The sequence below is a fragment of the Pecten maximus genome, chromosome 13, assembly GCF_902652985.1.
Source record: "Pecten maximus chromosome 13, xPecMax1.1, whole genome shotgun sequence".
NCBI classification, from domain to species: Eukaryota; Metazoa; Mollusca; class Bivalvia; order Pectinida; family Pectinidae; genus Pecten; species Pecten maximus.
The window spans coordinates 37,774,672-37,798,391 of NC_047027.1; the positions used below are offsets into that span (position 1 = coordinate 37,774,672).

Sequence of the window (23,720 nt, forward strand, 5' to 3'; positions counted from 1 at the left end):
AGTGTCTGTACGTGAGTTTCAAAGCGTTGTGTAACTTTATTGCATTTTTATTGGATTAAATTACACTCTATTCCTTTAAAAACACCTGCTTCTATATATCTATATATATATATTATGATTTCCTTTAAAGAAAAGATGTTGGAACAAATTTGATTATTTATAATAAATCATTCTTACTTAATTCCTAATTGTTAATACTGTTATCAAATTTTTTTATCTAAAATTTGGAGAGAAAAAATTGATAGAATTGCATGTAATGAATAAAAACTGATTTTTTTCATCAAAAGATAAAATATACAAACATAATTTAGGCAACAGGGAATTATATTTTTGTTTCTCAGATTTTAAGTGTTTCATAAATAACTAATATTCTTTTGATGGAAAATATGATTTTTTGAAATACCTTAAAAAATTATTTATTCATATTAAGTATAAATATCCATGCTTAATCAAAAATGAGAAAAAAAATAATAAAAAATTATTTATTCATATTATTTTTTTCATTTTTCCCTTTTTTTTTTTTTTTTTTTGAAAAAAAAATGATGCTTAAAGTGTGGATGTTTATCATGTTAGTAAATCAGAGGTCATTGTTTTTTTACCTCTGTAGTTTAGAAAAAGTCACTACTGAAGATAGTGTTGTGAACAAGTTCCATGATTTAACAGTCTCTCAGATATCATTATTGTCCCCCGTAGATCTGTCCTCAATCTGTCCCTAAGGCAAATAAATCTTCTGGCAGACATCGTTTATTGAATATCACTTTCTTCAAGTGATTTCAGTTTTGGTGTCTCAGATTTGTTTTGTTCTCTGGAGATGAATCTCTCCTACAGAGCTCAGCATTCTAGATTTATTGGTTTACTTATATATAGCTTCATAATAAGGTCATTTAACTACAAAACACGGACCTGAAAAAGAAGATTTTCAGTAAGTATCACAACTCCGAAAGTTAATGTCCTGAGGACACAGATGTCATGGGGTCATAATTTCAAAGGTCATCATGATCAATATCAAAAGGTCGTGTCATTTAAGAGGTCATCATTGTCAACATGTCATGTTATAAAAGAGGTCACCATTCTCAAAATCATTGACTAAAACATGTATGACACTGTCTGTAACATGTATGACACTGTCTGTAATGTGTATGACACTATAACATGTATGACACTGTAACATGTATGACACTGTAACATGTATGACACTGTCTGTAACATGTATGACACTATAACATGCATGACACTGTCTGTAACATGTATGGCACTGTCTGTAACATGTATGACACTGTAACATGTATGACACTGTCTGTAACATGTATGACACTATAACATGTATGACACTGTCTGTAACATGTATGACACTATAACATGTATGACACTGTCTGTAACATGTATGACACTATAACATGTATGACACTGTAACATGTATGACACTGTAACATGTATGACACTGTAACATGTATGACACTGTAACATGTATGACACTGTCTGTAACATGTATGACACTGTCTGTAACATGTATGACACTGTAACATGTATGACACTGTAACATGTATGACACTATCTGTAACATGTATGACACTATCTGTAACATGTATGACACTATCTGTAACATGTATGACACTATCTGTAACATGTATGACACTGTAACATGTATGACACTGTAACATGTATGACACTATCTGTAACATGTATGACACTGTCTGTAACATGTATGACACTGTCTGTAACATGTATGACACTGTAACATGTATGACACTGTAACATGTATGACACTGTAACATGTATGACACTGTAACATGTATGACACTGTAACATGTATGACACTGTCTGTAACATGTATGACACTGTAACATGTATGACACTGTAACATGTATGACACTGTCTGTAACATGTATGACACTGTAACATGTATGACACTGTCTGTAACATGTATTATGCTGTCTGTATCACTTCAGAACTGAAGAACCAACTTCTCGTCAATGGCTGTTTGTTGTTTTATTGATATTGTGCGTTTCTGATGACAGAGTTTCTTTGTGATGTTCCAGAATTGAATCACCACATTCACCCTTAATCACGTGCCCAATTCATCTTGTCAATTACATTGTGCTCCTTGCCCCGACACCTCCCATATCAACAATATGTGGCCCCCGTAGGGACACCACAGACCCGCGTATATTTACCCTACCGTATAGATAATGTCCCAAGTAAAACATGCAATAACCTGATGAATCCCCGGAGCCTCAATCTGATACTTTTATTGTACGTGTGATTGATACCGAACCAAACCTAAACGTAGACTAGAAAAACTGGGCTTTATGATTGTATTACTGTTGGAATTCCTGCACTTTACGGAATATTCAATAATGATGGCAACAGATCTGTACTTTAATGTATCCCTTCACAGCTCCACACTTGGTATCAGGCCATATCACTCCGGTATTGTTCTCATGTCGAAGTATTTATTGGAGGTCTCTAATCTTCCCTCCGTCATCTATACCTAACCCTACATCTCGATGAAACATTTGACTTGGTGGGAGACGGAGCCTGCGATCTCTCCGTTCCCTATTGTACTGGCTGACTGGTAAAGCTGATCCGCATTCTAATACGGACAAAAACACTTCGATAAAAGACTCTTTTTACACTTTTATAGCCAGGGTTAGGGAATTTCTGTGGACATGTTTACATTTCTATAAAGCTTATATCGATTGATCTGAATACTCCTAAAATCATCTGCTTTATGTTTGTATAAGTGATACCACCCATTCCGTAGTATTGACAAATGGTGATATGCTCTTTTCCATTTTTATTATCCGGATTGCATGGTTTCCAGTCGTACGTTACAATCAAGAATATTGCCTGATTAGAATTTTCTTTGCTCAATTTTGTTTTGTTTTTTTTTTATATTGTACAAATGATGTTACTGAGTTTCAGAATATTGACAATCCATGATTTTTTTTTGCATTGTGCAATTTTTTATTGCATAATATTGTTTCCTACAATTGAAATGTAAATTAAACGACTTAGAAATACTGACAATTGAACATAGGGTGTCCATTTCAACAGTTCGGATGTATAAAACCAAAACTTTGTAAATATATATAACAACACGACCTCTTTTATCTGCCGAATGAAACAAAATATCTTGATTATGCATTGATTTTGAAAAATAGACTTTTTTAAGGAAATTGAACATAAATAATTTAAGGTTATCAATGCATTGGATTCACAGCTAGCTGCTATAAAATATTTGACAGAAATATTGGGTGTATACCAAGTCGTGTGAGTTATTTAGGGGATACATCAGTGTGTATGTGAGGTTATTTAGGGGAGACATCAGTGTATAAGGTTATTTAGGGGAGACATCAGTGTGTGGGAGGTTATTTAGGGGAGACATCAGTGTGTGGGAGGTTATTTAGGGGAGACATCAGTGTGTATGTAAGGTTATTTAGGGGAGACATCAGTGTGTAAGGTTATTTAGGGGAGACATCAGTGTGTGTAAGGTTATTTAGGGGAGACATCAGTGTGTGTAAGGTTATTTAGGGGAGACATCAGTGTGTATGTGAGGTTATTTAGGGGAGACATCAGTGTGTATGTGAGGTTATTTAGGGGAGACATCAGTGTGTAAGGTTATTTAGGGGAGACATCAGTGTGTGTGTGAGGTTATTTAGGGGAGACATCAGTGTGTATGGTTATTTAGGGGAGACATCAGTGTGTATGTGAGGTTATTTAGGGGAGATATCAGTGTGTATGTGAGGTTATTTAGGGGAGACATCAGTGTGTATGTGAGGTTATTTAGGGGAGACATCAGTGTGTATGTGAGGTTATTTAGGGGAGACATCAGTGTGTATGTGAGGTTATTTAGGGGAGACATCAGTGTGTATGTGAGGTTATTTAGGGGAGACATCAGTGTGTATGTAAGGTTATTTAGGGGAGACATCAGTGTGTATGTGAGGTTATTTAGGGGAGACATCAGTGTGTGGGAGGTTATTTAGGGGAGACATCAGTGTGTGGGAGGTTATTTAGGGGAGACATCAGTGTGTTGTGAGGTTATTTAGGGGAGACATCAATGTGTATGTAAGGTTATTTAGGGGAGACATCAGTGTGTGGGAGGTTATTTAGGGGAGACATCAGTGTGTATGTAAGGTTATTTAGGGGAGACATCAGTGTGTAAGGTTATTTAGGGGAGACATCAGTGTGTATGTAAGGTTATTTAGGGGAGACATCAGTGTGTAAGGTTATTTAGGGGAGACATCAGTGTGTGTAAGGTTATTTAGGGGAGACATCAGTGTGTATGTGAGGTTATTTAGGGGAGACATCAGTGTGTATGTGAAGTTATTTAGGGGAGACATCAGTGTGTATGTAAGGTTATTTAGGGGAGACATCAGTGTGTAAGGTTATTTAGGGGAGACATCAGTGTGTAAGGTTATTTAGGGGAGACATCAGTGTGTATGTAAGGTTATTTAGGGGAGACATCAGTGTGTAAGGTTATTTAGGGGAGACATCAGTGTGTATGTGGGGTTATTTAGGGGAGACATCAGTGTGTATGTGGGGTTATTTAGGGGAGACATCAGTGTGTATGTGAGTTATTTAGGGGGAGACATCAGTGTGGTATGTGAGGTGTATTTAGGGGAGACATCAGTGTGTATGTGGGGTTATTTAGGGGAGACATCAGTGTGTATGTAAGGTTATTTAGGGGAGACATCAGTGTGTATGTAAGGTTATTTAGGGGAGACATCAGTGTGTGTGTAAGGTTATTTAGGGGAGACATCAGTGTGTAAGGTTATTTAGGGGAGACATCAGTGTGTATGTGGGGTTATTTAGGGGAGACATCAGTGTGTATGTGGGGTTATTTAGGGGAGACATCAGTGTGTATGTAAGGTTATTTAGGGGAGACATCAGTGTGTATGTAAGGTTATTTAGGGGAGACATCAGTGTGTATGTAAGGTTATTTAGGGGAGACATCAGTGTGTGGGAGGTTATTTAGGGGAGACATCAGTGTGTGGGAGGTTATTTAGGGGAGACATCAGTGTGTATGTAGGGTTATTTAGGGGAGACATCAGTGTGTATGTAAGGTTATTTAGGGGAGACATCAGTGTGTAAGGTTATTTAGGGGAGACATCAGTGTGTATGTAAGGTTATTTAGGGGAGACATCAGTGTGTATGTAAGGTTATTTAGGGGAGACATCAGTGTGTAAGGTTATTTAGGGGAGACATCAGTGTGTGTGGAGGTTATTTAGGGGAGACATCAGTGTGTATGTAAGGTTATTTAGGGGAGACATCAGTGTGTATGTAAGGTTATTTAGGGGAGACATCAGTGTGTATGTAAGGTTATTTAGGGGAGACATCAGTGTGTATGTAAGGTTATTTAGGGGAGACATCAGTGTGTAAGGTTATTTAGGGGAGACATCAGTGTGTGGGAGGTTATTTAGGGGAGACATCAGTGTGTATGTGAGGTTATTTAGGGGAGACATCAGTGTGTATGTGAGGTTATTTAGGGGAGACATCAGTGTGTATGTGAGGTTATTTAGGGGAGACATCAGTGTGTATGTAAGGTTATTTAGGGGAGACATCATTGTGTGTGTGAGGTTATTTAGGGGAGACATCAGTGTGTATGGTTATTTAGGGGAGACATCAGTGTGTATGTGAGGTTATTTAGGGGAGACATCAGTGTGTATGTAAGGTTATTTAGGGGAGACATCAGTGTGTATGTAAGGTTATTTAGGGGAGACATCAGTGTGTATGTGGGGTTATTTAGGGGAGACATCAGTGTGTGGGAGGTTATCTAGGGGAGACATCAGTGTGTATGTGAGGTTATTTATTGGAGACATCAGTGTGTGGGAGGTTATCTAGGGGAGACATCAGTGTGTGGGAGGTTATTTAGGGGAGACAAAGCAATGTCAGATATATTTTAACTGTAATTTCTGTAACATTGGGTTTTCATTATGGGTATTCTTTATTTTGTTTGCATTCTCAAAAGTTTATTGCTACGAAAGAAAGTTTGTAGTAGCTGTTGTCTGATAATTTAATGATATTTTATGGGCTTCATTTTTTTTTTAAATGGATAAAAACAGGGTCTGAAGTACTGTTAAGGTTACACATGATCTTTAGACTTTTGGTCTGAGTTATCCCCCTTTATCTATTAACAGTCACCAAAAAATAAACTTCCATGTTGACTTTGTCCAATGAAATCTGACTTCTTTTATCGATCCTTAAGCAACAAAGAAAATATCATGTCGATTCTATCATCTGGAATGGGATTCAGATTTTTTTCACGTCTGCTAAACAGGAAGTAATCGTCTCGGCCGTCTGCTCGGGAACAAAACTCTTGGCAGAGACCAAACCTTGCTTTTGAGCACTGTCTATGTCGGTGCTTATCCTATAGAGTACCTATTAGCTATGAAAACAGAAATTTGCATACAGCATAGGTTTCTGAGCCAAGCTAGGGAAATATCCTACTTGTCGTTTTCCATGTCTAGTAATGAATTTAGGTTCGGAACCGAGAGCTGAAACTCCAAAATATAGAAAACCATTATATGTTTGTGTTACGTAGTAAAAGTACATTATATAAGTCCGGTTTTGCAGTGCACAGCACACTACTGACTGAGTAATGAATTTATTAAAATTTTTACTCCAGGAGAATTTTAGAAGAGTGACGAACCTAATATACTAAGGAAGGCATTGAGTGGCCTCCTGGCTGTATGTCATCCATGTTAACGAAATGAAAAATTAAAACATGCAACATGTCTTCTATAACATTAAACTTTAATTTATATTGGATTAAAAACTTATTTTATGGGATACATTGATGTATATAGGAATAAAACTTTATTTTATGAGATACATATTGATGTTTGTAGGATTAAAACATTATTTTATTAGAATTTGACCTTAGAGTTTGTAGACTGCGGATCTTTTATTAAATATATGTTAACAGATAATCATCTTGCTGTCCTTAGAGCCATGTACCACTGGCTTAATTCTGAAATTCAGACAAAGCATTTAAGTACAGGTCATAACCGTTACTTATTTCATTTACCCTAGCTAGTACCTGTATTTTACAGTTCATTTAGACATTTAAACTTCGACCCGAGTTAGAAACAGGCTGACATTGAATACATGCAGTTAATAGCATTTTACCCCAATGATTACTGTAAATCACTTATATTTCGCGAGTACTTAATTTCACGAACTCACCTCATTCGACTGATTCGCAAATACATAATTTCGCGAATTCTGATCTCAAAATGACTTTAAATTCGCGAATGAAGTTGGCGATATTTCCATGTGGAGAGTGAAGTGAGTTGTTTTCAATGTAAATAAAGCTTGACACGCCCGTTCATATGGTAGTGTTTTGTGATATGAAATTACAATCTGATCTATAAGTATATCATTTATCATTCTATTATAACTTTAACGGCGATGTCTGTTCACCAACTAAAGATTACGGTAGATACAAAATGGACGCCACTTATTCTTGTCATTTTTATATAAATATTCGCGAGGGATTTGAATTTGCGTTTGACTCTCCTCGCGAATTAACGCGAAAATAAATCCCACGCGAAATTTAAGTGATTTACAGTATTAGGTCATTGGGTTATAGTATTGCAGTTGTGCATCCTTGAGCATGATAATGTCTTTGAGATATTTACACTCCTGTTGCTTGACTTTGCCTATTGGAGGTGGCTGTGGACACTGGTCGAGGGAATACTTAGATGTCCCGATACTTTAACACTAGCCCTCCACCTCTGGGTCGCAAGTTCGAAACCCACGTGGGGCAGTTGCCTGGTACTGACAGTAGGTTGGTGGTTTTTCTCCGGGTACTCCGGCTTTCCTCCGCCTCCAAAACCTGGCACGTCCTTAAATGACCCTGGCTGTTAATATGACGTTAAACAAAATAAACCAATTGTAGTGGAGTACGATATCATTTGATTTTGGTATTAGAGCTGAGAGCAGTGCTGTAGTATTCAATTGGTACCATACATGGTCGGGTGGCACAGTGGTAACACATTTATCTTTCACCTTGGGGGCCGGGGTTTGATTTTCTGATAGTACGAAAAATGTTTGGGGTATAGCCTGCCCGACCACGTGTGTTTCTCTGGGTACTTCGGTTTCCTCCGTCTGTAAGACCCTCTTGTACACTTCAATCTGGGCCAACAGGAGTGTTTAATATAAGTTGGTATAACTTGTTTTGAAATTGGTGTAAAATAAACAATACAAGTATCGTAAACCATGAATATTTTGTGGAGGGTCATCATGAATTTGATGAAATGTATGAATTGAACTAATTTTGACCTTGAATTTTTTTAACAAATCGGTGATCATTTCTATAGAATGCATAGATAGTGATGTAGATTTGTGCCACCCGTAGATTTGATTGGATTAAAACAATGCTAAAATTTCCATTCATAGTATGTCAGGCTATAGATGAGCTGCTCGACACGGGCCGCAGTGGCGAAGTGGTTAAGGTGTCCCGACACTTTAACACTAGCCCTCCACCTCTGGGTTGCGAGTTCGAAACCTACGTGGGGCAGTTGCCAGGTACTGACCGTAGGCCGGTGGTTTTTCTCCAGGTACTCCGGCTTTCCTCCACCTTCAAACCTGGCACATCCTTAAATGACCCTGGCTGTTAATAGGACGTTAAACAAAAACAAACATGCTCGACACACTGACCAATGACAAGCAGAATCCTGCTGTTCTTATGATCCACTCTAGTGATAGTCATATTTTTTTAGAGAGCATCCTCCGTGGCAGTGGGAGCATGCTCTATCTTTTTGGAACTCTTTTGGGTTGATGTGGGGTAAGACTACTTGTATTCTTTTGAAGAGAGCATCCTCTATACTTGTCGGAGCGAACTGTAACTTTTTGGAACTCTTTTGGGTTTATGCAGGGTAAAATTACCTGTATTATGTATACTTAAGTGAAAATCTTTAATTTTGCAGGAGCAGCCTATATTCTGACAGCACCAGTCAACACGACCGCCATCGCTGGTCAGAGAATCGTATTCACCTGTGGAGCCGACGCTTTCCCCACAAACATCACGTACCACTGGTTTTTCAAAAATCAGGATGTGGTTACTATGCGAGCTTACATTAAGGGAAGGATCCAAATCAAGAGCACCGGCGACCTTGTCATTTCTCCCGTGGAGAAGGACGATATGGGCTGGTATATCTGTCGGCCGACAAATGGTGTGGGGAGAGACCCGGAGGCTCCAGCTTACCTGAATGTCACATGTAAGTCTATGATTGGCAGACCTCGTTAGAGGTGTGACATAATTTTCTAACAGGAATATACCAAAATTGATGATGTAAGATCTAACTACCAGGATGAAAACACATACCTGTTATATATTTTTTTAGATATTACCAGATTTATCTGCAAATTCGCCCCTTTTTCATTTTTGCAGAATATTCAGTTTTACAATAGAAGATTAAAGTTGTTCACAAATAAGCCCCCTCCCTCACCAAACTGTAATAGTGAATTTTACTCTACAGACTAAGCTTATTTGAGGAGTAATATTATTATCCGCCTTTTTTATTATTTATTTTTTTTTTTTTGTAGATCTGCCCAAGGTACTCTCTATGCCGAGTGTTGTCACTTGGGCACTTGGCCTCCAAGCACAGCTGGACTGTCCAGTGGAAGCTAATCCCGCGGTCAGCGAGTATATTTGGACTAAAAATAACTTTATGGTGGCCGTGCACCCTGATCGGATTACCCTATTAGCCAATGGCACGTTACTTATATACAATGTGAGGAAATCCGATGAAGGAAGTTACAGCTGCCAGCCCGTTAGTCCCCTCGGCAGTGGAGAGACATCTAAAGCTCGTCCAGGTGTCAGTTCAGAGGTTAGTTCTATGGTCGCCCATAGATTGAGGCAGACAGGCTGTTTTGTTATATTATAATTTTTTTTTTTCTTATTTTTTTTTTTTTTTTGAGAGAAATTACGAACTTTGCTAAGCAGATTATAATTTGGATGAAAATTGTGAAAGATACCTTTTCCCAATAACTCTGGATGCCATGTTTTAGAGGCATCTCATAGGTTGTTAGTGAGGTAGCCACCAGCTACTACGCAGACATTCAGCCTTAAAGGGACTCCCAGTCACTGTTCACTGGTTGACAAACCCAATAAAATAAGGCAACAGGCAATTATTTTCAGGATTGCAGTAAATTTCCATAGAAATAAAGAGAGTTTTCTTGTCATGCTGTATAATTTCTGAAAATATACTTATCATGTTTCATTGAAACATTACAAAGCCATGACAATTAATACAATACTGATCATTTTACAGATCCACCTCAATTTACTGTTCGGCCATTGGAACGCTACATTCAGATCCCAGGAGACGATGTTATGTTTCCATGTGCAGCCACGGGTTCGCCCACCCCAAATATACACTGGCGAAAAGTCGGGGGACAGATCATCTTCGGCCCTCGATTCCAGCTAATCGGGGGCAATCTCACTATAAAGGACCTTGTCAAAGAGGACCATGGAAGATATGAGTGCGAGGCAGAAAATTCAGTTGCCCGAATGGTCATATCTACTGAATTAATTGTACAAAGTATGTATCTGGGTCATATCTACTGAATTAATTGTACAAAGTATGTATCTGGGTCATATCTACTGAATTAATTGTACAAAGTGTGAATCTGGGTCAAATAAACTATATTAATTGTACAAAGTATGTATCTGGGTCATATCTACTGAATTAATTGTACAAAGTATGTATCTGGGTCATATCTACTGAATTAATTGTACAAAGTATGTATCTGGGTCAAATAAACTGAATTAATTGTACAAAGAATGTATCTGGGTCATATCTACTGAATTAATTGTACAAAGTATGTATCTGGGTCATATCAACTGAATTAATTGTACAAAGTATGTATCTGGGTCATATCTACTGAATTAATTGTACAAAGTATGTATCTGGGTCAAATAAACTATATTAATTGTACAAAGTATGTATCTGGGTCAAATAAACTATATTAATTGTACAAAGTATGTATCTGGGTCATATCTACTGAATAAATTGTACAAAGTATGTATCTGGGTCATATCTACGGAATTAATTGTACAAAGTATGTATCTGGGTCATATCTACTGAATTAATTGTACAAAGTATGTATCTGGGTCATATCTACTGAATTAATTGTACAAAGTATGTATCTGGGTCAAATAAACTGAATTAATTGTACAAAGTATGTATCTGGGTCATATCTACTGAATTAATTGTACAAAGTGTGTATCTGGGTCAAATAAACTGAATTAATTGTACAAAGTATGTATCTGGGTCATATCAACTGAATTGATTGTACAAAGTATGTATGTGGGTCATATCTACTGAATTAATTGTACAAAGTATGTATCTGGGTCAAATAAACTATATTAATTGTACAAAGTATGTATCTGGGTCATATCTACTGAATTAATTGTACAAAGTATGTATCTGGGTCAAATAAACTATATTAATTGTACAAAGTATGTATCTTGGTCAAATCTACTGAATTAATTGTACAAAGTATGTATCTGGGTCATATCTACTGAATTAATTATACAAAGTATGTATCTGGGTCACATCAGCTGAATTAATTGTACAAAGTATGTAATTACAAGTCACTATATCTATTGAGTTATGACCCCTTGTGTATGTTACAATATTTCTACCATAACTTGTTTGGTTATGATATCTTGTTTGAATTACGATATCTTGTGTAAGTTACGATATCTTGTGTAAGTTACGATATCTTGTGTTAGTTACGATATTTTGTGTTAGTTACGATATCTTGTGTTAGTTACGATATCTTGTGTGAGTTAAGATATCCTGTGTTAGCTACAATATCTTGTATTAGTTACGATATCCTGTTTGAGTAACAATATCTGTGTGAGTTACGATATCTTGTGTGAGTTAAGATATCTTTTTGGAGTTACAATATCTTTTTGGACTTTTTGAAGTTACAATATCTTTTTGGAGTTACGATATCTTTTTGGAGTTACAATATCTTGTTTAAGTTACGATTTCAAGTTTTTGTTACGAAATCCTGTTTGAGTTACGATTTCAAGTTTTAGTTACGATTTCAAGTGTTAGTTACGATATCCTGTTTGATTTACGATATCTTGTGTTAGTTACGATATCCTGTTTGAGTTACGATTTCAAGTTTGAGTTACCTTTATTGATGTCTCTCGTTCCAGTGACAACACCACATGCGCCTTACAATGTTACAGTCTCTACCAAGTGGTTTGAGGCCACGCTACGATGGATCCCCGCCTACAATGGAGGAAGTCCCCAATACTACTTCATATGGTACCGATCTCCAATTAAATCTACCCACAGTGACACATTGTTTACAATTATAGCCTTTTGATAAGGTTGATACATAGAGAATACATGGTCAGTGTCTTGAAATATAAGCTGTATTTTGGCGAGGGTAAAGAAAGACAAAAGTGGCGAGCCTTGTCGAGCCACTTTTGTCTTTCTGTCCGGAGCCAAAAATACAGCTTATGTTTTAAGACACTGACCATGTTTTCTATTTATCTTGCAACAATAAAAAAATAATCATCAAACATTATCATTTTTAAGTGAAACGGTGTCAAAAATTACAGAAATATGTTCGCCTTTTAAACGTTGTTTCACTTTGAAGTAGGTCAGTTGAATTGACGCACGTGCTAAGATTCCAAAATACAGCTGTTTTCCGTCACTGCCGTATACAGCAAAAATATATACGGTGGGTGTATTCCGGCAATGCGTTGGCAGTTGCAGGATAAATGGTTTTATAAACATGAGAAAAAAATTGGCAGATTCATCGTCCCTTCTGTCTATATTACATCCCTGTATCGATTTATAATATGCGTTTGCATCGTCATCTTGTTATTAGGTCTTACTTCGTTGTTTCTACCTATATGTAAACTCCATCACCTCTATGTAGATAAGTGACAGATGAATTTTACGCATGACTGATCACACAACCTCTATCAGTCGAGCCAGACTAATGAAATTCTTTGCTTTTAGCAATCCTCACAAAAAAACTAAACAAACAAAATTGATTGTTTTAATAGTCCACACGATACAGGCCAAACAAACATAATTTTCTGGTTTTGGTTATTCTGATAATTTATAGAACAAAGAACCAAAATATGTCTACTTTTAGTGTCCTCATATGAAAGGCCAAACAAACCAAATTATCTGCTTTTAGCCATCTTCATATTAAAGGCCAAAGAAACAAAATAGTCTGTTTTTGGCAATTCTGACAATATATAAAACAAAGAACCAAAATATGTCTGCTTTTAGTGTCCTCATATTAAAGGCAAACAAACCAAATTATCTGCTTTTAGTGTCCTCATATTAAAGGCCAAACAAACCAAATTATCTGCTTTTAGTGTCCTCATATTAAAGGCCAAACAAACCAAATTATCTGCTTTTAGTGTCCTCATATTAAAGGCCAAACAAACCAAATTATCTGCTTTTAACCGTTTTCATATTAAAGGCCAAACAAACAACATTATCTGTTTTATCAATTCTGACAATGTAAAAGGTATAACAAAGTGAATTGTGTGATAAGAATTTATAACATGAACCTGCTTTAATGTGTATTGGGATTTTATCAATGATGGTTTCTCTCCTCATCCACCAACTTCAATAAAACACAATCTTTTCATCTCAGGTGCAGACTTCGCGGATCACTTCATTTACTGTCTAATTAATTAAAAACTTGTTGCATCTGAAAAAAAAGAAATGATATCATTATTTGAATTCTGATGAAATTGATCTGACTGAGACTTCAAAGTGTTGAAGGTAGCTTTGCTTTAGATACTTGTTATGTTATTGTTTCTGTGTGATTGGGACATGGTCCCTCAGAAACTCAGCATAGCATGATACAGCAATATTTTTTATGATTTGGATATTTTTGAGAAAAAATATTAATTTCCAGAATTAAAACCAGTTGTAACATATCTACAATATATATGTTTTTATTAACGGTAAACTGCATCATCAGTATACATTTATTTACTATTATAAAACTTTTTTTTGATATTGGTTCAAATTTTTTCACTTTTACTAAAGCAAAACAGTTTTTTTTTTTTTTTTAATTATGAACAGAAAATACATTCCTTATTCTAATTTATCTATGAAAATGTAAACAGTAAAATCTCCTTAAAAATAACATTCTATAGGCAGCATTAGAGAGTTTGGTAGATCTCATGGTTACCATGGTTACGATATCGGGTGTTTTAATACTGCAGAAGTCAGGATGTAACGATATCTAGAACTGGTCACTATTCAAATCAAAGAATTGAGATGAGAACGACTAGAAAACATTGCTCATGGGACATTGTCATAGTGATGTGATGTCATAGTGATGTGATGTCATAGTGATGTGATGTCATAGTGACATGGTGTCATAGTGCTGTGATGTCATAGTGATGTGACGTCATAGTGATGTGATGTCAGTGATGTAATGTCATAGTGACATAATGTCATAGTGATGTGACGTCATAGTGATGTGATGTCATAGTGATGTGATGTCATAGTGACATGGTGTCATAGTGATGTGACGTCATAGTGATGTGATGTCAGTGATGTAATGTCATAGTGACATAATGTCATAGTGATGTGATGTCATAGTGATGTGATGTCATAGTGATGTGATGTCATAGTGATGTGACGTCATAGTGATGTGACGTCATAGTGATGTGATGTCAGTGATGTAATGTCATAGTGATGTGACGTCATAGTGATGTGATGTCAGTGATGTAATGTCATAGTGACATAATGTCATAGTGATGTGATGTCATAGTGACATAATGTCATAGTGATGTGATGTCATATTGACATGATGTCATAGTGATGTGATGTCATAGTGATGTGATGTCATATTGACGTGATGTCATAGTTATGTGATGTCATAGTGATGTGATGTCATAGTGACATGGTGTCATAGTGATGTGATGTCATAGTGATGTGATGTCATATTGACATGATGTCAAAAATAGTGATGCAATGTCATTATTCTTCTCCGTATGATAATGATATTTACTATTGCTTTAAGATTTCATAAAGAAAATTTGTTGTTTAAGATTATTCATATTTTGGCCATAAAAGCACAAATAATTATTTTCGAAATAAAAGTCTACACATACTAATTACGTAATTTTGTTTCAGGTACCGAACGGTCAACAGTATGACAGGGCAGACCTCACAGTGGCAACAGATGCGCGTTGAACCTCAAAACGCTACAAGTTTTACCATCTACATGCTTCAGCCTGACTCCCTCTACCAGATGAAAGTACTCGCTCGCAACCAATACGGTGACGGAACCTACAGCGAAACAGTCCAGGCGCGAACACTTGGTATGTATGACCTGGACAATCCCGCACCACAAACTGCTGTCATCTCACCATTTTAACATCCACCTACCTAAGCCAATCCCCACACGCCATCTTTTCGTCAATCACAGCGTTTTTTGGACTTATAACCTTTCAGAAATTTGACATTATGTAGTACCAAGGAAACCGCTGAAACCCTTACTTTTTGTTAGTATGAGTAAGTAACAAATTTTCAATAACTATAATCACTTTCATTTCGTAGGTTTAAGAATACTTTTTTAACAAATGAATTTTATATGTGTGTAAATGTTAGGAAAAAAAAAACAAATTAAAAGTTAGATAAATGTTTACTTTTTCTTTCTTGAAAAAAACAATTTCAACCTATTTTCCTTTTTTGATGTTTAAACTTTTAAACTCAGATGTTTATTTAAATTGAAATAATGAACTTCAACATTTCTAAATGCCATTTATTTCTGCTATGGCAACTGAATGTCACAAAATTACTATATCATGAATAATTCTGTTCAATGAACAAATTAAAAAAGAATTTATTGAAATACCACCATGGTTAGTCATCATGGAAATTAAATGTTTTCTAATTCAGTGGCTTTATTTCACTAATACAAAATCATTCCTTCACCGATTTGACTTTTTTTCATTTAGTGCATTCACCTGCATCATTTTGGCTAAAAAAAGAGTGAATATTTATAAAGATATATGATTTGCATAAAAATCAACTAAGTATGAAATTCATAAAATGAGTTCCCTAGAGAATGAAGTCACTAGGGATTGTCAAAGTCAATTAAATACTGAAAAAAAAAAACTTTGAATTAAGCTATATAATTTGCTAGCTATGACCTTTGAACTGGAAATGAGGCATATCATTAGTAAACGATGACCTTTGAACCAATAATAAATGTAGCCCCCTCTGGGTGAAAGTTTAACATGTATGAAAACAGACATCTAGATTTCAAAATAACATGGGGGGTCATTTCCTCAGCCCTTTCTTTTGGTGGAAGATTTTAATTAGGGAACAGGAAAGAGTTTCTTAAAGTGAATTGAGGCCATATCTAAAAAACCAAACTCTTACACTTTTTAAGTGAAATTATTACTTTTAAAAGTAAACAAAAGCAATACATATTGTACTATAATGTAAACAACGAGGTGAGCATTACTAGGCCTTTTGGTAGATGTTTTCTCAGTAGATTTTAAACTTGTGTTGTTGTGTGTCACAAAATGTTTTAAATGATTTGCGCCGTAACAGTTAACATATTTTAACAAGCATGGTAGAGAAATGTAGTTGTTGTTTTTTATGCAGCCTAGAACTTGAATTTTTTTATTAATTTTTTTTTTTTTTGCAGCCATTCTGTTTTCCAAACAATGATTTGATGTGTACATGTTTGTCTGGAAATTATTTTTAGATAAAGCTTGACATTTGCACATCATCTTGAAATTCGTAGTTTTCATATTTGATGTGTGCGAAATCTACGATTTATACACGGTACAAGATATTACAGATGATATATGCTAAGTCTGCCTTGCCATCAACTTCCATATGTATTTGCATGGCTAGAATTTCAATTAAAGTAGGCTTATAGATAATGTGATCTTTCAACCTTTTCTTCTAAATTTAATTCAGTAATAATTATACAATATAAATGTTATATCAATGAAAATTTGAAATTTGTTAAAAAATATATTCATACAAAAATTTGATATGATTCTTTAATGCAAAAGCAATATTTAACGTCTTAATGTAAATATGCTGTTTTTTTGGTCAGATAGAATTTTGGTAAGGAAAACCATTGTTCTTACTTGTATACAGAGAGGAGACGTTAGTTTTGCCATAATGATATTACGATACACGATATACTGTGTGTCGAGTAACACTGCTCTTATATGTGTGATGTTCTTTCTTAACAGTTGATAGCGTAGGCACGGTGTGTTGTAAGTGAATTGTTACATTATTACGGTATTTGGATAAGGGAGATAACTCATTGTAATTCCCTGCCCCTGAGATGGTGAAAGGGTTAAGGCTGTATGTGTCTATAACCATGTTGACTATATATCGTGTGTGTTCCTGTTGGCCGTATGTCTCAAACATTTATTTCTGCTTTTTTAAAACAAACCACTTATAAACTTTCATTTTTTTTCAGCTTTTGTATCGAAGCGCTTTTTTCTATAGATATCATGTCAGGCTTTTTGAATAATGCACTTTTTTTCCTTATAAACTTCAAAAACATAACAATGCAAGACATTTGGTCACATACAAAACTGACAGATTGATACAAAATTGGCATATTAATAAAGATATTTGGACCCATACAGGATTAAGATTTTTAAAGATACTTGAAAACATTCAAAATTCATGCTTGAACATATTCAAGATGGACACTTGGACACATGCAAGATTGACACATGGACACATGCAAGATTGACACTTGGATGCATGCAAGATTGACACATGGACACATGCAAGATTGACACTTGGATGCATGCAAGATTGACACTTGGACGCATGCAAGATTGACACTTGGACTCATGCAAGATTGACACATGGACACATGCAAGATTGACACATGAACACATGCAAGATTGACACTTGGACTCATGCAAGATTGACACATGGACACATGCAAGATTGACACATGGACACATGCAAGATTGACACTTGGACGCATGCAAGATTGACACATGAACACATGCAAGATTGACACTTGGACGCATGCAAGATTGACACATGGACACATGCAAGATTGACACTTGGACTCATGCAAGATTGACACATGAACACATGCAAGATTGACACTTGGATGCATGCAAGATTGACACATGGGACACATGCAAGATTGACACTTTTATAGATACTTATACACATATAAGACACTTGGACACATACAAATTTGAAATTTCTTAACAGACATTAAGACACATTCATGACACTAGGACATCAATAAGATATGTACTTTTAGACACCTAAAGACAGTCACTTGATGAAATAGACAGTGTGTAAATATGCTTCGACATAACCAAATCAAAGTTCATGGATGCATGCATTCAAAACAGATACACAATGTTTAAATGACATGTACATGCACCAGATGAGCCTGAGCTTGGTGAAGCCTTAGAAGATAGCAACTTCTGGCTCTTAACAACATCAATATCAACAAATTGTGTGTTTGAATAAAGCTAGATTTACATTATGTTAGTCAAATTTAGAACCTTAGAAACATTTGTAAAATAAAAGCAAACACAGCGAAATCGATCAAAATCCGAGCTGGAATCTTTCTTAACCGCAGAAATAATATTAACAACTTTTGTAATTTTGTGGAAAATTTAACTTTTATAAAACAAAACAATTCATGAAAACAAAACAAGAAGTAATGTGCCTTAATCATCATGTCCTCAATTCACTTTGGCAAGCTTGTTTCATTCTCGAGCACTGTTGACGTAGTGGTAGTGTATCGGGGTGTGATATCAGTGTATTGGGGTGTGATATTGATATCAGTGTATTGGGGGGTGATATCAGTGTATTGGGGTGTGATATCAGTGTATTGGGGTGTAATATCAGTGTATTGGGGTGTGATATTGATATCAGTGTATTGGGGTGTGATATCAGTGTATCGGGGTGTAATATCAGTGTATTGGGGTGTGATATCAGTGTATTGGGGTGTGATATCAGTGTATTGGGGTGTGATATCAGTGTATTGGGGGGTGATATCAGTGTATTGGGGTGTGATATCAGTGTATTGGGGTGTGATATTGATATCAGTGTATTGGGGTGTGATATCAGTGTATTGGGGTGATATCAGTGTATTGGGGTGTGGTATCAGTGTTTTGGGGTGTGATATTGATATCAGTGTATTGGGGTGTGATATCAGTGTATTGGGGTGTGATATCAGTGTATTGGGGTGTGATATTGATATCAGTGTATTGGGGTGTGATATCAGTGTATTGGGGGTGATATCAGTGTATTGGGGTGATATCAGTGTATTGGGGTGTGATATCAGTGTATTGGGGTGTGATATCAGTGTATTGGGGTGTAATATCAGTGTATTGGGGTGTGATATCAGTGTATTGGGGTGTGATATCAGTGTATTGGGGTGTAATATCAGTGTATTGGGGTGTAATATCAGTGTATTGGGGTGTAATATCAGTGTATTGGGGTGTGATATCAGTGTATTGGGGTGTGATATCAGTGTATTGGGGGGATATCAGTGTATTGGGGTGATATCAGTGTATTGGGGTGTGATATCAGTGTATTGGGGTGATATCAGTGTATTGGGGTGATATCAGTGTATTGGGGTGTGATATCAGTGTATTGGGGTGATATCAGTGTATTGGGGTGTGATATCAGTGTATTGGTGTGATATCAGTGTATTTGGGTGTGATATCAGTGTATTGGGGTGATATCAGTGTATTGGGGTGTGATATCAGTGTATTGGGGTGATATCAGTGTATTGGGGTGTGCTATCAGTGTATTGGGGTGTGATATCAGTGTATTGGGGTGTGATATCAGTGTATTGGGGTGTGATATCAGTGTATTGGGGTGATATCAGTGTATTGGGGTGTGATATCAGTGTATTGGGGTGTGATATCAGTGTATTGGGGTGTGGTATCAGTGTATTGGTGTGATATCAGTGTATTGGGGTGATATCAGTGTATTGGGGGGGTGATATCAGTGTATTGGGGTGATATCAGTGTATTGGGGTGTGATATCAGTGTATTGGGGTGATATCAGTGTATTGGGGTGTGATATCAGTGTATTGGGGTGTGATATCAGTGTATTCGGGTGATATCAGTGTATTGGGGTGTGATATCAGTGTATTCGGGTGATATCAGTGTATTGGGGTGTGATATCAGTGTATTTGGGTGTGATATCAGTGTATTGGGGTGTGATATCAGTGTATTCGGGTGATATCAGTGTATTGGGGTGTGATATCAGTGTATTCGGGTGATATCAGTGTATTGGGGTGTGATATCAGTGTATTTGGGTGTGATATCAGTGTATTTGGGTGTGATATCAGTGTATTGGGGGTGATATCAGTGTATTGGGGGTGATATCAGTGTATTGGGTTGATATCAGTGTATTGGGGGGGGTGATATCAGTGTATTGGGGTGATATCAGTGTATTGGGGTGATATCAGTGTATTGGGGTGTAATATCAGTGTATTGGGGTGTAATATCAGTGTATTGGGGTGTGATATCAGTGTATTGGGGGGTGATATCAGTGTATTGGGGTGATATCAGTGTATTGGGGTGATATCAGTGTATTTGGGTGTGATATCAGTGTATTGGTGTGATATCAGTGTATTGGGGTGTGATATCAGTGTATTGGGGTGTGATATCAGTGTATTGGGGTGATATCAGTGTATTGGGGTGATATCAGTGTATTGGTATGATATCAGTGTATTGGGCTGTGATATCAGTGTATTGGGGTGATATCAGTGTATTGGGGGGTGATATCAGTGTATTGGGGTGTGATATCAGTGTATTGGGGTGTGATATCAGTGTATTGGGGTGTGATATCAGTGTATTGGGTTGTGATATCAGTGTATTTTGGTGATATCAGTGTATTGGGTTGTGATATTAGGGTGTATATTTGTGTATTAGGATATGTTCACACTGTAGTTGTAGTGCACTGAATGAATCGTTGGCTCCGCCCAGTGGTGTTTTTATTGCATGGGCGTGTCAATGGAATGATTGATATGTGTAGTTAGTTTTTCATTGGATATCAAAATTATTAGATGCTTTCGAAACCTTGCAACCTTGAATGTGCTAGGTTGCAATTATTTCATTTTGGGAAATAACTTCTGTCTCCAGGAAATAGGTCAAGCTGAATTATAGCTTCTTCTGATCAAGGTCAAATGTTACAAAATCAGTCAACCATGCCTAATATGGATGACTGATTTTATGATAAAATGTAGAAATGACCTTGTCGTGAGTGTAGAGGCTGTATAAGCTTGTTACTATCCCCCTGAATACAGTAAAAAAATCTTCATTCTCAAATCTGACAGCTGAACATGCTAGCTTTTTGACATTTTTGAAGTGGCTGCAATCTCAAAAGTAGTTGCTATGGTTACGGTTGGTTGTCATGTATGGTTGAAATGACGTTTGTTTTGTGATAATTTTTACATGCTTACTCAGGAAACAGCACTCAAACAACTTCGACAACGATTGGTACATTGTTTTTATCATTAGCATAATGTCCTCTTTGCAGAAATGTTTGTTGCACTCTTTCACCTTGCCATACTATCTGCATGTGTCACATGACTTTACCCATGATGCATTTCTGATGTTATGAGATTTCAAGCCGCCTGTGTCTGATAGTATTTTGACCCATTTTTCTTTATTCACTTTCTCTCTCACAGTTTTTCCCGCAACTTGTAAGTGGTTCCACTTGATTTAGATAATTGTGAATGTGTTTTTTATTTTTTTTTAAAAACTCCATGATGTCAACCCTCCCAATTCTCCCAATGGAAACCCATTAACCCTTTCACCTTCTGTCTACCGTAATGAGTTAGCCCGTTTACTAGGAAAATGCCAATTTTGAGGTTCCCTGATTTTTAGAAAATTTAAAGATCAAATCCTGTTATTAGTGTTAATGCTTTCATCCCAGATTTAGTTTTCCCACCAAAATGATTCTCTGTTTGTTTATATGTATTGAAGAACAAAAGAATATGATAACACAATAGAATTATGATATTTAGTTTGTCATGTACCTGAAATAGCTTTATATATCACAGACAGAACTACTGCTGGTGTAATGTTTGTTACAGTATACTAAGTATGTGTTTTCCAAGACACTTGAGAGGAAATGCAAATAGCATTATGCAACAGTTGAAATTTTAAACTAGTATTATTAAGTTTCTGTATGTGTGTTTAGAAATTGAAATTTCCAAATGACAGTGAAATTTTACTTTATTGACACCTTACTTCAGCATTTGAGAAAGATATATGGCAATCAAAGACAGATTTCCATGTTTAAACCCAGTGAATTCAACCAACATTTTTGCTTTTCAACCTATTGATTCAGTCTACTTTGAGTGACATGAATAAAGTAAAGTTTCACTGGATCAGAGAGTGTGAAGTGTATATAGACATGAGAAATGTACGAGTGAAAGAAGAACGAGCATGATTTTACAGATGTTTAGAAATGATATTAATCTTTGGAAGGAAGTTTGCACTATGTGATGTTGTGAATGGTCAGCTGTGTAAACAGAAACCACAGCCATAAATTACAATACAGTTTTTGACATATCTTATAAAAAAAAACTGTGCAAAAGTCATTAATAAACATCAATGATTAATCAACAATTTGTGAGTCAATAAAAAATGGACAATATTGTATAAAAGAATATCTGATAGGTGTAACTAGGGATATCTGATATGTGTAACTAGGGATATCTGATAGATGTAACTAGGGATATCTGATAGGTGTAACTAGGGATATCTGATATGTGTAACTAGGGATATCTAATAGATGTAACTAGGGATATCTGATAGGTGTAACTAGGGATATCTGGTAGGTGTAACTAGGGATATCTGGTAGGTGTAACTAGGGATATCTGATAGGTGTAACTAAGGATATCTGTTTGGTGTAAGTAAATATTTATGTTTGGTATAAATAAGGATATCTGATATGCGTTACTAAGGATATCTGGTATGTGTAGCTAAGGATATCTGTTTGGTGTAACTAAATATTTATGTTGGGTATAAATAAGGATATCTGATAGGTGTAACCATTGATATCTGATAGGTGTAACTAGGGATATCTGATAGGTGTAACTATGGATATATGATAGGTGTAACTAGGGATATCCGATAGGTGTAACTATGGATATCTGATAGGTGTAACTAGGGATATATGATAGGTGCAACTAGGGATATCTGGTAGGTGTAACTAGGGATATCTGATAGGTGCAACTAGGGATATCTGGTAGGTGTAACTAGGGATATCTGAAATGTGTAACTAAGGATATATGATAGGTGTTACTAAGGATATATGATAGGTGTTACTAAGGATATCTGATAGGTGTAACTAAGGATATCAAATAGGTGTAACTAAGGATATCTGTTTGGTGTAACTAAATATATATGTTGGGTGTAAATAAGGATATCTGATATGTGTTACTAAGGATATCTGATATGTGTAACTAGGGATATCTGATAAGTGCAACTAGGGATATCTGGTAGGTGTAACTAGGGATATATGATAGGTGTAACTAGGGATATCTGATAGGTGTAACTAAGGGTATCAAATAGGTGTAACTAAGGATATCTGTTTGGTGTAACTAAATATATATGTTGGGTGTAAATAAGGATATCTGATATGCGTTACTAAGGATATCTGATATGTGTAGCTAAGGATATCTGTTTGGTGTAACTAAATATATATGTTGGGTGT

At 36.0% G+C, this 23,720-nt stretch overlaps 1 protein-coding gene across 1 annotated transcript in view; it reads left to right on the forward strand.

Moving 5' to 3' along the window:
- LOC117340749 (protein turtle-like) overlaps positions 1–23,720 on the forward strand; it is a 174,275-nt gene that overhangs the window by 130,299 nt on the left and 20,256 nt on the right. The window contains exons 3-8 of the mRNA XM_033902510.1: positions 8,934–9,224; positions 9,553–9,836; positions 10,018–10,033; positions 10,281–10,550; positions 12,182–12,293; positions 15,150–15,337. Coding sequence (XP_033758401.1) covers positions 8,934–9,224; positions 9,553–9,836; positions 10,018–10,033; positions 10,281–10,550; positions 12,182–12,293; positions 15,150–15,337 — 1,161 coding nt within the window. The remainder of the gene's footprint in view (positions 1–8,933; positions 9,225–9,552; positions 9,837–10,017; positions 10,034–10,280; positions 10,551–12,181; positions 12,294–15,149; positions 15,338–23,720) is intronic.